This window comes from Centroberyx gerrardi, chromosome 9 (genome assembly GCF_048128805.1).
Source record: "Centroberyx gerrardi isolate f3 chromosome 9, fCenGer3.hap1.cur.20231027, whole genome shotgun sequence".
Lineage (NCBI taxonomy): Eukaryota > Metazoa > Chordata > Actinopteri > Beryciformes > Berycidae > Centroberyx > Centroberyx gerrardi.
Genome location: NC_136005.1, coordinates 9,060,086 through 9,071,915, shown reverse-complemented (window position 1 = coordinate 9,071,915; position 11,830 = coordinate 9,060,086). Strand labels below are relative to the sequence as shown.

General features: G+C 39.9%; 2 protein-coding genes across 2 annotated transcripts; both read right to left on the bottom strand.

Moving 5' to 3' along the window:
• Positions 1 to 750: 750 nt before the first annotated feature.
• btf3l4 (basic transcription factor 3-like 4) lies at positions 751 to 5,269 on the bottom strand. Its single transcript, XM_071917596.2, has 6 exons — positions 5,196 to 5,269; positions 4,592 to 4,653; positions 4,197 to 4,310; positions 3,709 to 3,910; positions 1,718 to 1,777; positions 751 to 1,117 (listed from the first exon to the last, which is right to left on the bottom strand). Exons 2-6 carry the CDS (start codon positions 4,643 to 4,645, stop codon positions 1,071 to 1,073), a joined length of 477 nt encoding a protein of 158 aa, XP_071773697.1. The 5' UTR covers positions 4,646 to 4,653; positions 5,196 to 5,269; the 3' UTR covers positions 751 to 1,070.
• Positions 5,270 to 7,557: 2,288 nt separating this feature from the next.
• ptgfr (prostaglandin F receptor (FP)) lies at positions 7,558 to 11,185 on the bottom strand. Its single transcript, XM_071917644.2, has 3 exons — positions 11,053 to 11,185; positions 9,628 to 10,436; positions 7,558 to 7,872 (listed from the first exon to the last, which is right to left on the bottom strand). Exons 2-3 carry the CDS (start codon positions 10,420 to 10,422, stop codon positions 7,558 to 7,560), a joined length of 1,110 nt encoding a protein of 369 aa, XP_071773745.2. The 5' UTR covers positions 10,423 to 10,436; positions 11,053 to 11,185.
• Positions 11,186 to 11,830: the final 645 nt, after the last annotated feature.

The window sequence follows — 11,830 nt, the reverse complement described above, 5'->3', positions numbered from 1 at the left end:
ATTCATTTTATCAGCCCTATAGACGTCGGAATGACAGTTTCATCTTTTAAATCCCTTCTAAAAAAAAACACACTTTTATAGACAAGCTTTTATGTGAATTGCTCCTGAACAAAAATATGAATGCAACATGTTAAGTTTTGGTCCCATGTTTCCTGAGTTAAAATATCCCATTAATTTTCTATAAAAAGCTTATTTTGCTCCAATCTTCTGTACGTTTGTTTACATCCGTGTTACTGAGCATTTCTCCTTTGCCCAGAATTTCTCTCAAATGATTTTCTATGAACTGTAACCAAGTAAAATCTTGAAATTTTAATTTTTCATTTTGTAATTGTGCATCTCGTTTTATTACTTATTTTTACTTATTTATTACTATCTCTTCAGGGAACAAATTCTATTATCTGGGCATTTATGTGTTTAGGCACACACTTTCATGTAAAATTATGTTTGTAGTTGTATCTGTGTATCTCTTGTGTTACCTTTTATTTATATTTTTTATTCATTTGTTCAACTATTTTATTTAATTGTGGTAGTTTTACATCACTGTCTCTTTGGGTTTTTGTATGTAAAGCACTTTGTAAACATTGTTTTTAGAAAAGCGCTATACAAATAAAGTTATTATTAAATGTTATTCAAAAATTAAATTACCATGCAAAAACATGCATGGTAAAAACCTTATTTTATGGTTTAAAACAAGTAATCGAAGCATCAGGGATTTCCAGAATTTCGACAATGACCACAGCACCATCTAGAAAATGTTTATCAGCTTTATTTTGTTTCATAAACAAAAAAAAATTTAAGACTAGCTTTAATGACCACTGTAATCCTGACCATGAGTGACAATGTGGTGAAGGGACTTAACCGTTGACCAATAGTAGGGAGTATTTGTTTTTTTTTTTAAGTGCACAAGCCAGTCTGACAAGGACATCCTTGGGCCATCAGAAAATAGAAAAGTCTCTGGTTGACGGGGATAGTGTCTGATATGTCTGGATAACTAGAGTTAAAACACCGGAGAGGGTCGCTCGCTTCACTGCAGTCCAGTCCATGTTCTGTACACATGAGCCTCATGTGCATCAGTTAGCCTCGTTCTTTGACGCTTCATCAAAGTTCTCCACCAGATCTGCAGAACAACGACAGAATGTGAGTTTTTACATTTGAAGAGTTTTGTTTTAGATTAAGATAACCACCATTTGAAAAAAGTGACACTTTCTCTCCTACTCTTCCAAATGATTGATAGGAAATTAAATCAAATTATTTTACTCTTGAAGGACTGCAGGTAACCCAAGTCCTTCACTGACAAAATAGCACTTCTACAGACTGGATCTTCCATATTTTACAGATACTGAATGATGGACTTCAGGTAGTGATTTCCCATCAAAATGTAAATGCAGCATTTTGGAAATGTACTCTCCATGAAATGGTGCAATTTCTGAGATAGCATTGTGAAAATTTGTTTAAATATGGTGTATTTAAACATCTGTATCTATTATGTTGATGACTACACAAATTAAGTTCCTCATGGAAAATAAAGTAATTTCAATTGTATTGAGTAAAGTGTGTATGTAAAGGCTTTTTAGCCCTGCAAGAGGCCAAAATTCACTTGTATAAATAGTATATGTTGATTAGAAGTAAATGTGAATGTTTTTGTTATTGTAATTACCACTACATTATCTCACTGGACAACAGTTGTCTTGACATTTATACATGTTACTGTCCGTACCTGGAACATCGTCATCCTCTTCCTCAATGTCTTCTGCCTTTGGAGCCTTGCTATCAAGAGCTGAGATGAAACACACAAGAAATATGTTAGAGCTTTAGTTCTGACTATTAATGCAACCAAATAATGCTTTTTAATAATGTTCTTTAATGGGCAAAGACATGGTTAAGCAATATGGGTCTGAAGGAGCAAATCCATGAGAAATGCATCTATGCTTCACTAACATGGTTGATACTGTATGATGTAGGCCTTCGGAGTGAACATAGTTTTAAGCTGTAATACATTACTTGAGAATGATTATTTTTCTAATGGTGGATCAGATAGACGGTGTGTATTCATGTTTTATGGTCTTGTTGTGCTGGTGAGTGGAGGTTTCTCTCCAGGTTGAGCCAAACGCTGAGTGCTTAGTGCCTGCCATAAGCCAAAGTCGTAATTTTATGTTATTTTGTCTGCCGTACGTTAGCATCTCCGCCATTTGGTGTGTAGTCTAAAATCTCTACGGAAGATATGAATGGGCTTTTTAAAAAAATGGCAAATATATGGGCTGTGTTGAACAGTTACCCACGAGATACAGCACATTTTGTTCCAGGGGCTAAAATACATGAATCCATCCACTAGCATTACCTTTGTTAGTTTTGATCTTTTAGTTACTTGTAATATTTGATTTTTGATAACGAAATGCTCAAGTCATGAGAAACTTCCTTTACCTTTCGTCTTGTCCTGGGTGCGTTATACATTCAAATTATTAAGATTTTCATAGCATTAAAGTTATTACAGTTTCTATTGTTCATATATAGTTATAGTTGGTTTCTTCTAATTAGTTAGTTTAGTTCTATTTCAACCGTTGTGTTCCCAGTTAAAAAAAAGTTAAATTACATGTGACGTTAGTACATGTATTTTAGAACAAAATGTAGTATAGCTACTAAGCATCTGTACAGACTTTGTTTTTGTTGTTTCTTGCAAATCCCATTCATATTTTCCATAGGGATTTTGAACTATACTCCAAATGACAGAAATGCTAACTTTACAGCCTGCAAAATCACATCAGACTTTGCCTCTCTACTGGCCAATGACCATTAATTACAGCAGCGCTGTGACCTGAATAAATATCAGTCTTCTAAACTCACTGTACACACCACAGCAGCCCCTACTGATGATACTCAAACCATATTATCTGGACCAACAGGCAGCACTATAACTGATGGTTGATCACTGGCCGGTTTCTTCATGTTTACACTTGTCCTTGGCCTGGCTACAAAAATCCCAACCATGATGCTCCTGAGAGCTGAACAATGTCTTAACCTTCTCCTTGAAAACGATCCATCTCAAGAGATGAAGTATGGATATTTTAATATGGGAGTGGCTTTAAACTAAGCTGCTACATAACATGGTGTCAACCAGGTTTCACTTCCAAAATGTTAAATTAAAGCTACACTAGGAAAGATTTTTATGTAAAAATACACGCATGTTGTCATCCTGTATCACAAAGTGGAGCTGCATGCACACTAATTGGAATCATGTAGATTCGCCCTATTTGCCCATATTAAATTCTGGTATTGGGTATGGACACTTCACCCACAGCAAGTGACAAATCTAAACTTAATCTTTTAATATTTTTTATATAATAATAACAACAATAATAATAATAATAATAATTATTACTATTATTATTATTATTATTGTTGTTGTTATTAATCATCTTCATCTTTTTCTTCCCTCATCCTTTTGTTATAAAGTGATTCAAGACAAGCTGGGTTGGTAAACATGAGCGTGCTGTGTCCAGGTTGCTGACACAAGTTCAAAATGTTCAACAGTTACCTCTAGCTATCATTTGGAGCCACCCACATGCAAAGTTGGCGAGTGCAACTTTAAATTAAGAAAGCTCCACTACATACCTAGAACATGCCCACTGTGGGTCAGACCCCCTCCCCCCGCTCACACTCCCTTTAAAAAGGAATCTTAAAATACCATAAGGGTCTAAGCGACACACCCACCTTGCCGAGGAAACTGTTCTGCCAGTTTGCGCAGGCTGGTGAGGCTGTCGGCTCCCAGCTGGCTCAGGATGCCGGGAAGCATCTCCGTCAGCTGCTTGGTCTCAGCGTGGCCAGTGATGGCAAAGGTGTTGGCGGACAGAGAAGCTTGCACTTTGGGGTTGTTGAAGTGGATCACAGTCCCGTCATCCTTGATCATGTTCACCTGAGAAGAAAAGACCGGTTCATTTCCAAGGTTGCAGCTAAACCCTTTTGTAATGATTTGAGAAGTTATTCCACGCTAAAGTAATGAATGTGATGTCTGAATATGAAGTTACACACTATTTATCAACAGAGATAAATCTGAAAAACTTCAAAGCAATAAGATTTATATAACCTCACAAAAATACATTTCTACTCAAATCAGAATAGACCTTGCAGAATCATGTTTATGTACAACAATGTATATTAAATTCTGTGTTTCCTTAAACTGTAGCTCCATGCCCATTTACCTCCTCAATTCCAGCAATATTGTTGACAGCCAGTTTCTTTAGCGAGCTCTGAAGTTTTTTGTCGTCAGCTGTTGCTGTTCTGTGCACAACCTTCTTCTTCCTACGTGCTGAGCCCTGCAACCAAAGCAGACATAAGACTCCCAAACCGCTCCAAAAGCCCTCAGGCTAGACTTGATCACAAGGCTTGCATCACGATAAACAGAAACAATGGGAACACATCAATCAAAACATGTCAAAGATCACATTTATTTGCACAAATGACATTTTATGGTGTTATCATTGGTTCAATAGGAGGCAGAGGTAGGTTTAACAGTACCAACTCATCTATTTATACTGAAAATGTTTACAGGTATATTTTTCTAAGGCAACATACCATTTCCTGGATGTCAACTTACCTTTCCACCTATCCGGACCTGGGCTTGAAGTTTTGCCAATTTTTCTTGATTCATGTTGACACCTAAAACATGAGAAAATACACTTAACGTTAGTCAAATAAATCTATGTCTAACTAAACAGTTAGCATGCTAATGCTGGCCCCACTGTTGGCCCACAACATGCATAACTGGAGAAGCTATGAGCTACAGTATTAGCTGAAGTACCGTTAGCATACGAGCTAGCAAAGGGACAGACAGAACCCAACCAAGCCTGATAAAAAACATAACAATAAACATTTTAGAAAAATAGTAGATAGATGTAAGCAGCTATGGGAACCAATAAATGGCTTATAAAGACACAAAAGAGACGCGATCGCGCTGATGCAATAGCTAGCGGTACAACTTGCCCGACGAAAATTAGCCAGGCAGCCAGACTGTCTGATCAACCTGCTGTTTCTTTCCTGGCTAGCCAGCTGTAGAAATGAAAACACAGGCCGTGTCGGCTCAAAATACAGCCTGTCACCGCCCCGGTCCGTCTCACACTTCTATGTCGACCACACATCGATAACCACACACACGACAGTCACTATAATTTCCATACAAAATCGCATTTATCGTTCCAAACCTGATCAAATATCCACAGAAGCATGCGGTAGTGAAAGATGGAGGCTTTGAGGAAGAGATTACGTCACACACCATATGGCTTCTTCTTCTTCTTCGTGAAAATGGCGTCGGCCAGCTGGGTGGTTTTGGGCTTCGTGCTGCCACCCACAGCTCACTTTAGGAATCACATCCTATTGTAGGCCAGGGAAAGCTATACTTTCAATAATATAACACGTCCATGGTCCCACCACCATCTGAATAAACAAACTCCCACCCACTATAACACAGCATTGTTAAAGGAAAGGTTCAGAGATTCTAGAGGCCTGTATATCCTATTTATCACTAACCATGTCCACTATTATAACTACTATTATAAGCTACTATTCAAAACATTTTTATGTCAGAGTTTTTGTCTCTGAGAAATCAGCACCAGCCCCCTGTTAGCATTTGTTAGCAATAATACTACTGCAAGTCAATAGGGTATGAAACCATTGCTTTCAAAATCCCATTCAAGTGCTTTGAGCAAGTTCTGTACTATGGTATATGGAATATACCATAGTACAGAATATACTAAGTATATGGAATGGCGTGCAAGTGGTTTTAAGAGTTATGGTTTCATACCACACTGACTTGTGCTAGCATTAAATGATAATAGGAGGTGGTTGCCGATTTCACAGAAACGCAAGCTCTAATGTAAAAACCTTTGGCACATTCTAAGAGGGAGTTTGATTAGTGATTAATAGGGTAGGCTTATAAAATCACTGAACCTTCCCTTTAATGGTCTGCATCTGCATCTTGTTCTGTGTCTTTCTGATTTCTGTCTGACATTATTGGATGGAAATGCCTGCAATATTTGAAACTAGAGTAAAATCTTGTAAAAAGACATTTTAAAAAACAAGTAGGATCTGCCGGTGAATATATGTGTTCTCTCTGTTTAGCTTGCCAAGGTACAGGATATGGTAAATAAAGAAACACAAACATATAGTCCCACCTCACTGTATTGTTGTTCTGGTTATGCACTGCTATTTTCCCTGACATGGTTTATTAACATAACCATTGTAAGTAATCACCCCCATCCCATGATGCTTCTTGTCCCAGTGATAGCAATGCCTTCCAGGATGCCAGTGTATTTATCCATATGTAATCATCTAGTAGTTTAAGCAGCTTGATAATGATGTTAATAGCTTTTTTTAAAACAAATAAGAGCAACAGAGCATTTTAGTAAGATTCAGGAAACAGCATTTGCCATCTGCTATGGTGTTTTCCAACCCAAATTATAAGGTTGGGGGGTCCAGACAATGAATCAGTACATTAACAGAGATAAACACAGAACTTCATGCCAGAGAAAGCACATCATCTGTATGTCATTACTTAACCAATGAGAATTATTTCTAAAGCAAAAATGTACAAGGTGCCCTTCAACGGTGTGAAAACATATAGTGGTGCTTCTTGGAAAAGGGTTAACAAAGTACTCACAGAAAAAAAAGCAGACTTCCAAGGCATTCACAAAAAGTTAAAAACTTAAAAACGTTTTGTGAGTGCAATGAAACAGGCGAGAACATCATGATGTAGCTGTTTTAATAAAGGCATTTTAACTTTTTAGTACTTGGTACTTCCCTTTTTATCTGTGAGAATTATTTATACGTGAATATCTCTGTAGACTGGACCCAAACCGGTGAAACCTTGACTACATATTATAGCCGAATTATCCTCCACACATTAATCTGATACATTCTGCTGTTGAGATTTATGTTATGCTCAACCTAAAGCTGACTCAGCTGCATTGGCCTGCTGAAAGGTATTTATACTGCTCAAAAGTTTTAAATCAGAGGAAATATCAGGCCCACATATGTAAGTTAGAGGTGTCATGAACATGAATCCATACAAGTTCAAAATATGCAGCAGCTAATCTTCACATGTGGTTCAGGACACAGGCTCAAGCTGCCATATTGAAATTCCAGAAGTGTTAAAAAAACAACAACAACAACAACACAGACAACAACACCTCCAGCAGAAAAAAAGCATGATGGAAGAAAGCCTGAAACAATCTATCTGTGACTGTAATTCTGCATGTTTTCTGAGCGCTGTGAGCAGTTCTTATAGGGAGACATCTTTTGTTCATCGCCACTGATTCATAAATCAGAGCTGCAGAAATAAAGTTAAATACAACACAACGTTGCCAGTTCATGCCGATCGCCTTCCAACTCCAAAGGCAACATAAAAAATGGCTCTGCATGATGTTATTTTGAATTGTATACCACATAAACCTCTGATGACGACTGTGGTGACTTTGACTGCCTTGTGCAAGAGTCTATCTCAAAGTTCAGCCAAGTTCTCCACAGCTTCGTCCTGTTTCTCTCGGATCAGAAGACTCGTCCCGGGCTTCAGGTGATAGACTTGACGGCGGTGACCGGCAGAGGTATTCTCCCCCGGCAGTGGCAGTCAGACGGGCCCGTCCCCGAGCTGCTGGTGTCCACCGAGCTCCGGAGCACGCTGCACCTCCGGCAGTGGAGGCTGCGGGACCTCGGGTCGCAGCAGCTGTGGAACAGCAGGAAGAGTTTCTGCAACACGGCCTTCCTCAGCAGGATGTAGACCCAGGGGTCCAGGATCTGGTTCCAGGTGGCCATGCGCACCACCACCAGCAGACTGAAAGATGAAGGCCGGTCCTCGGCTTGGGTGCTCAGCATGATGACATGGATCTGGAGGAGTGGTCAGAAAAAATAACGCTAATAGCTAATGAATTGAATAATGAGGTAACATTAAACTGTGTATTATTTAATGTAATTCGTTTGTCTTTCATTAAGTGTAGATTGAATTAATAGTGCAGTTTTTTATAGATTCACTGTTTGACTGAAAGTGTTGCTTTGCATTGCTCAGTGTTTGATCTCTCCATGGCAGGCAAATGCTTCATTGTTATAGTTTTTGTTATTGCTAAGATTAATAGCCACCTATTTTCTCAGCTGGTCTTTTGGAAAGTGATGGTGACTGTCGCTTCTGGCGCCCCCAAGAGGAGTGACACATTAATTATGTTTTGACAAATGTACCATGCATCAAAGAATACACATGAGCATCTTTTACATGATGCTTAAGATGCTCAGAAATTAATTGTTATTCTGAAACTGAAAAAACAAATTATGCCTGAAAAACAAAACTATGCCTATAGAGGCAAGTTTCTTACACAACTTTGATAATCACTCACTTAAATTGCATAGCCTATCTCTCTTTCTCTCTCTCTCTCTCTCTCTCTCTCTCCCTCTCCCTCTCTGGTGTGTCTCTCTCTCTCTCTCTCTGGTCTCCCTCTCTCTCCCTCTCCCTATCTCTCTCTCTCTCATGTGTATGTTATACTCTGCTTTTTCTGTTAAAAAGCTTTGACAGAAGAATGGTTAATTACTTAATGTCCACTCACAAGAAACTTGCCACATTAAACAAGCCCATTAACCTGTTATTTCTTATGTTAACGTTAAAGGGTTGGGGATTGCAAATGAAAAGCAGCAATATGAAAATCTTAAAAGCAAGCTGTTCCCTTGAATAATCTTTTCATCACACATCACAGATAATGGAGCCTGCCAGCTTTGTGTCTTATTTCAAAACTCATTTCACTGTCGTTGAAAGAGGTGTGTTAGCTATTCTATTCATCACAGCGACAATACTGGGAAACAGGAGAAGTGGTTTAAAAATCGATGACGTGAGAATGTAAGTAAAATGTTAGAGGAGATAACAACTGACGCGTTCGATTGATTTACAAGCCTGGAACATTAATCTTTACAAAAGCTTTCAACTCCTAAGTATTTGCATGGCTTCAAGCAATAAGGAATTATTACATCTTGCTTTGTGACTCTTGGCTGACCCAACACATCTGAACAACTGTCAGCATCAGCCTGTTCTCTGTAGTTTCCTTGTACCAGAGTTGAGGGTCTGCTGAAGTAAAGGGAGGAAGTCTTACCAGGAAGGGTAGTAGCTAATAACTGAGTAGCTGTATTTCAAAGTCAGTAATTTTACTTTTACTCAAGTAAGTTTTCACCGAAGTATTGTGCTTAGCTACACTTTACATCACATCCATTCCAGAGTACAGGGTACAAGCAACAGAAACTGGACCATCGATAATTGGCCAATTGTGGAGCCATTCACAGCAAACGGTAAGTCAGCAGAGAAGAGTAATCTGGCTTTACTTTGTTTGTGCACTTTATTTTGTTATTTCCAAATTTTCCAATTAAAAGAATCTAGTTTGAACTGAGTACTCTCATCCATTTAGAAGTGCATGGGAAAAATCACGTCAAGTAACTCTTTCACTCTGAGTACATTTTAAATGAGCTACTTTTTACTTTTAGTAGATTTTAACACCAGTACTTTTACTTCTACTTAAGTAAATTATCAGCAAAGAAACGGTACTTCTACTTGAGTAGGACATTCTAGTACTCTTTCCACCACTTGTGCTGATGTAAAGGAAGTCTTACCAGTAAAGGGCCCCAGCACACGCAGGACACCAGCATTATGGCCAGGAGCTGGCAGATCATCTCCAAGTGGTAGGCAGTGCCTCTGCAGTGATGCTTGCGGCGGAGTCTGGACTGCAGCAGAGTGCAGCTGGTCAGAGCATTACACACAATAGAGAGCAGTAGAGCCAGTAGACCCAGCATGGAGAACAGCAGAGGCAGGAGCACATCCAGCCAGTCTCTGGGCTCCTCCATGTGGAAGAAGCACCAGCTCCGGGAGCTCTGAACCTGGTAGGGCCTCCACAGCAGCACGGGCAGGACGGCCACCATGGCCGCCAGCAGCCAGGTGAGGCCCAGCAGCCTCCTCATGTGGCGGGTCACCACAGCGGTGGAGTGGAAGAACGGCCTGGTGATGCCGATGCAGCGCTCCACCGCCATGGCGCTTCCCAGGAACAGGGGGCTCAGGCCGAAGAACACCATGCACGTCCCGAAGAGGCTGCACACGATGTGGTGGGGGTCGAAGGTCTCCCATTTCTTGTGGGAGCTGTAGACAAAAAGCACCAGGGAGCCGTTGATGAGGTGGCCCAGCAGGTCTGTGACCACCAGGCCGCTGGCGAACAGCAGGAAGGAGGCCTTGGACTTGAGGCGGATGCGGCGGTAAGACTTGACCAGGATGAAGAGGGCCAGGCTGTTGGAGAGGATGCCCACGGTCATGGAGATGGCGGAGGCTGTGATAGACAGCTCCTTCTGGCTGCAGGTGGTGTTGGTGGCCCTGACCTCTGACAGGCAGCCCGTCTCTGAGCTCCCATTGGCTGACATAGTGAAAGTGAAATCTGAGGAAGTGTGTGAAGGGAAAATGTGATTGGTGTTTCGCTTGTAAATATGTTGATTCTGAACAAACTTTGATCTTAGGCTATAGTAATTGCTTTCATTGGCTTAGTAAAGTCTGGATCTTCATTCTTGTAAATTTCACTTGTAAATGTGTTCACTTCAAACAGAATTTCATATAAATGCTCAAGTAAATGCTTTATTTGTCTGCCCTTATCCAGTGGACTCAGTTTAGTCAGGCACTCTTACAAAATACTTTATCACAGACTACATGTTTACAACATCTTAGCAAGGACAGCTTTGCATTTTTGAGTATAGATGCCCTTTATCATAGTATTTATTATCCTCCTACATTTATAATAACTGTTTTCGAGCATCAGGTCTACTAGCAAAGAAACATGAACGCTATTTTCTAACAACGGTGAGTCACGGGAGAAACCCTATCCAAATATGGAAGAACATGTTTGGATGGGATGACCAACAGATTTGGTCATCAAGTAAGCCTGCATCATATATCAACTTACTTTTCCCAATGACTTTTTTTTTTTTTATTCATAGTGAACAATTAAAAATATCTATCCTTCTATATCTAAAAATATCTCTCTATCGACAGTTCCTTACCTCAGGTTTGCTCCTCTCTCAAACAGCTCGCCATAAGTCAGCAGCCTCTTCCCTCTCCGGATTGTATTATTGCCATTAAAATACAGCGACGTCTTGTCAACCCGGCAGTAAATGTCACTCACTGTCCCACAACTGCTCTCCTCAATGTTCCTGTCAGCAGCATGAGCCACTTCTCCTGCCGTCTGCTCAGCTGCTGCCAAGTCTAATGTGAGCGCGCAGCCGAGCTTCAGCCTGTTGCTCTGCTGCAGTCTCTCCAGCATCAATCCTACCTCCCAAGAGGCTGTACACACTACTGAAGTGATTCAAAAGTCTTTGTTGTATGATGTAAAAAGCAGCAACAGGTAGGCATGTCTGTTTTTCTTTACTTAGTCTCTGGAGGCATCTTGACATCAAAAGGTGATGGAATGGAAAAGAATGGTGATAAGCTGTTGCCAAAATTTGCATGCACTTAATTCCTGGAATAATTACCCTCGATCACCCTAACTTTGACATTCAGTATATAGCCTACTCTTACTTTCATGGGCAAATTACTCAAAGGGGTTACCTATCCACTGAGCGATTTTACATTGATTAGCCGTTCAAAACAAGTCTAAATATAGACATCTAGGCTAAAAATAGGCTACACAGGGTTAAAAGTGAAAGTTTAGATGTCATTTTAGACTACGTCTTCTGGGGTGTATGACAAAAATAAAGCATTATCTTGTAACTTGTAATGGACTTCTCTATTTACAGATGCTACAGCTATTTATGCATTGTTTTTATGTATTTACTGCAATTC

What these genes read in the sequence shown, in the direction of transcription:
- ptgfr (XM_071917644.2), bottom strand. Translation starts at nt 10,422, where the DNA reads ATGTCAGCCAATGGGAGCTCAGAGACGGGCTGCCTGTCAGAGGTCAGG. An exon ending in TGTGCTGGGGCCCTTTACTG is followed by an intron (nt 7,873 to 9,627) that starts GTAAGACTTCCT and finishes CCACTCCTCCAG; the next exon opens with ATCCATGTCATCATGCTGAG.
- btf3l4 (XM_071917596.2), bottom strand. Translation starts at nt 4,645, where the DNA reads ATGAATCAAGAAAAATTGGCAAAACTTCAAGCCCAGGTCCGGATAGGT. An exon ending in ATATTGCTGGAATTGAGGAG is followed by an intron (nt 3,911 to 4,196) that starts GTAAATGGGCAT and finishes TTTTCTTCTCAG; the next exon opens with GTGAACATGATCAAGGATGA. An exon ending in AGAGGATGACGATGTTCCAG is followed by an intron (nt 1,118 to 1,717) that starts GTACGGACAGTA and finishes GTTGTTCTGCAG; the next exon opens with ATCTGGTGGAGAACTTTGAT.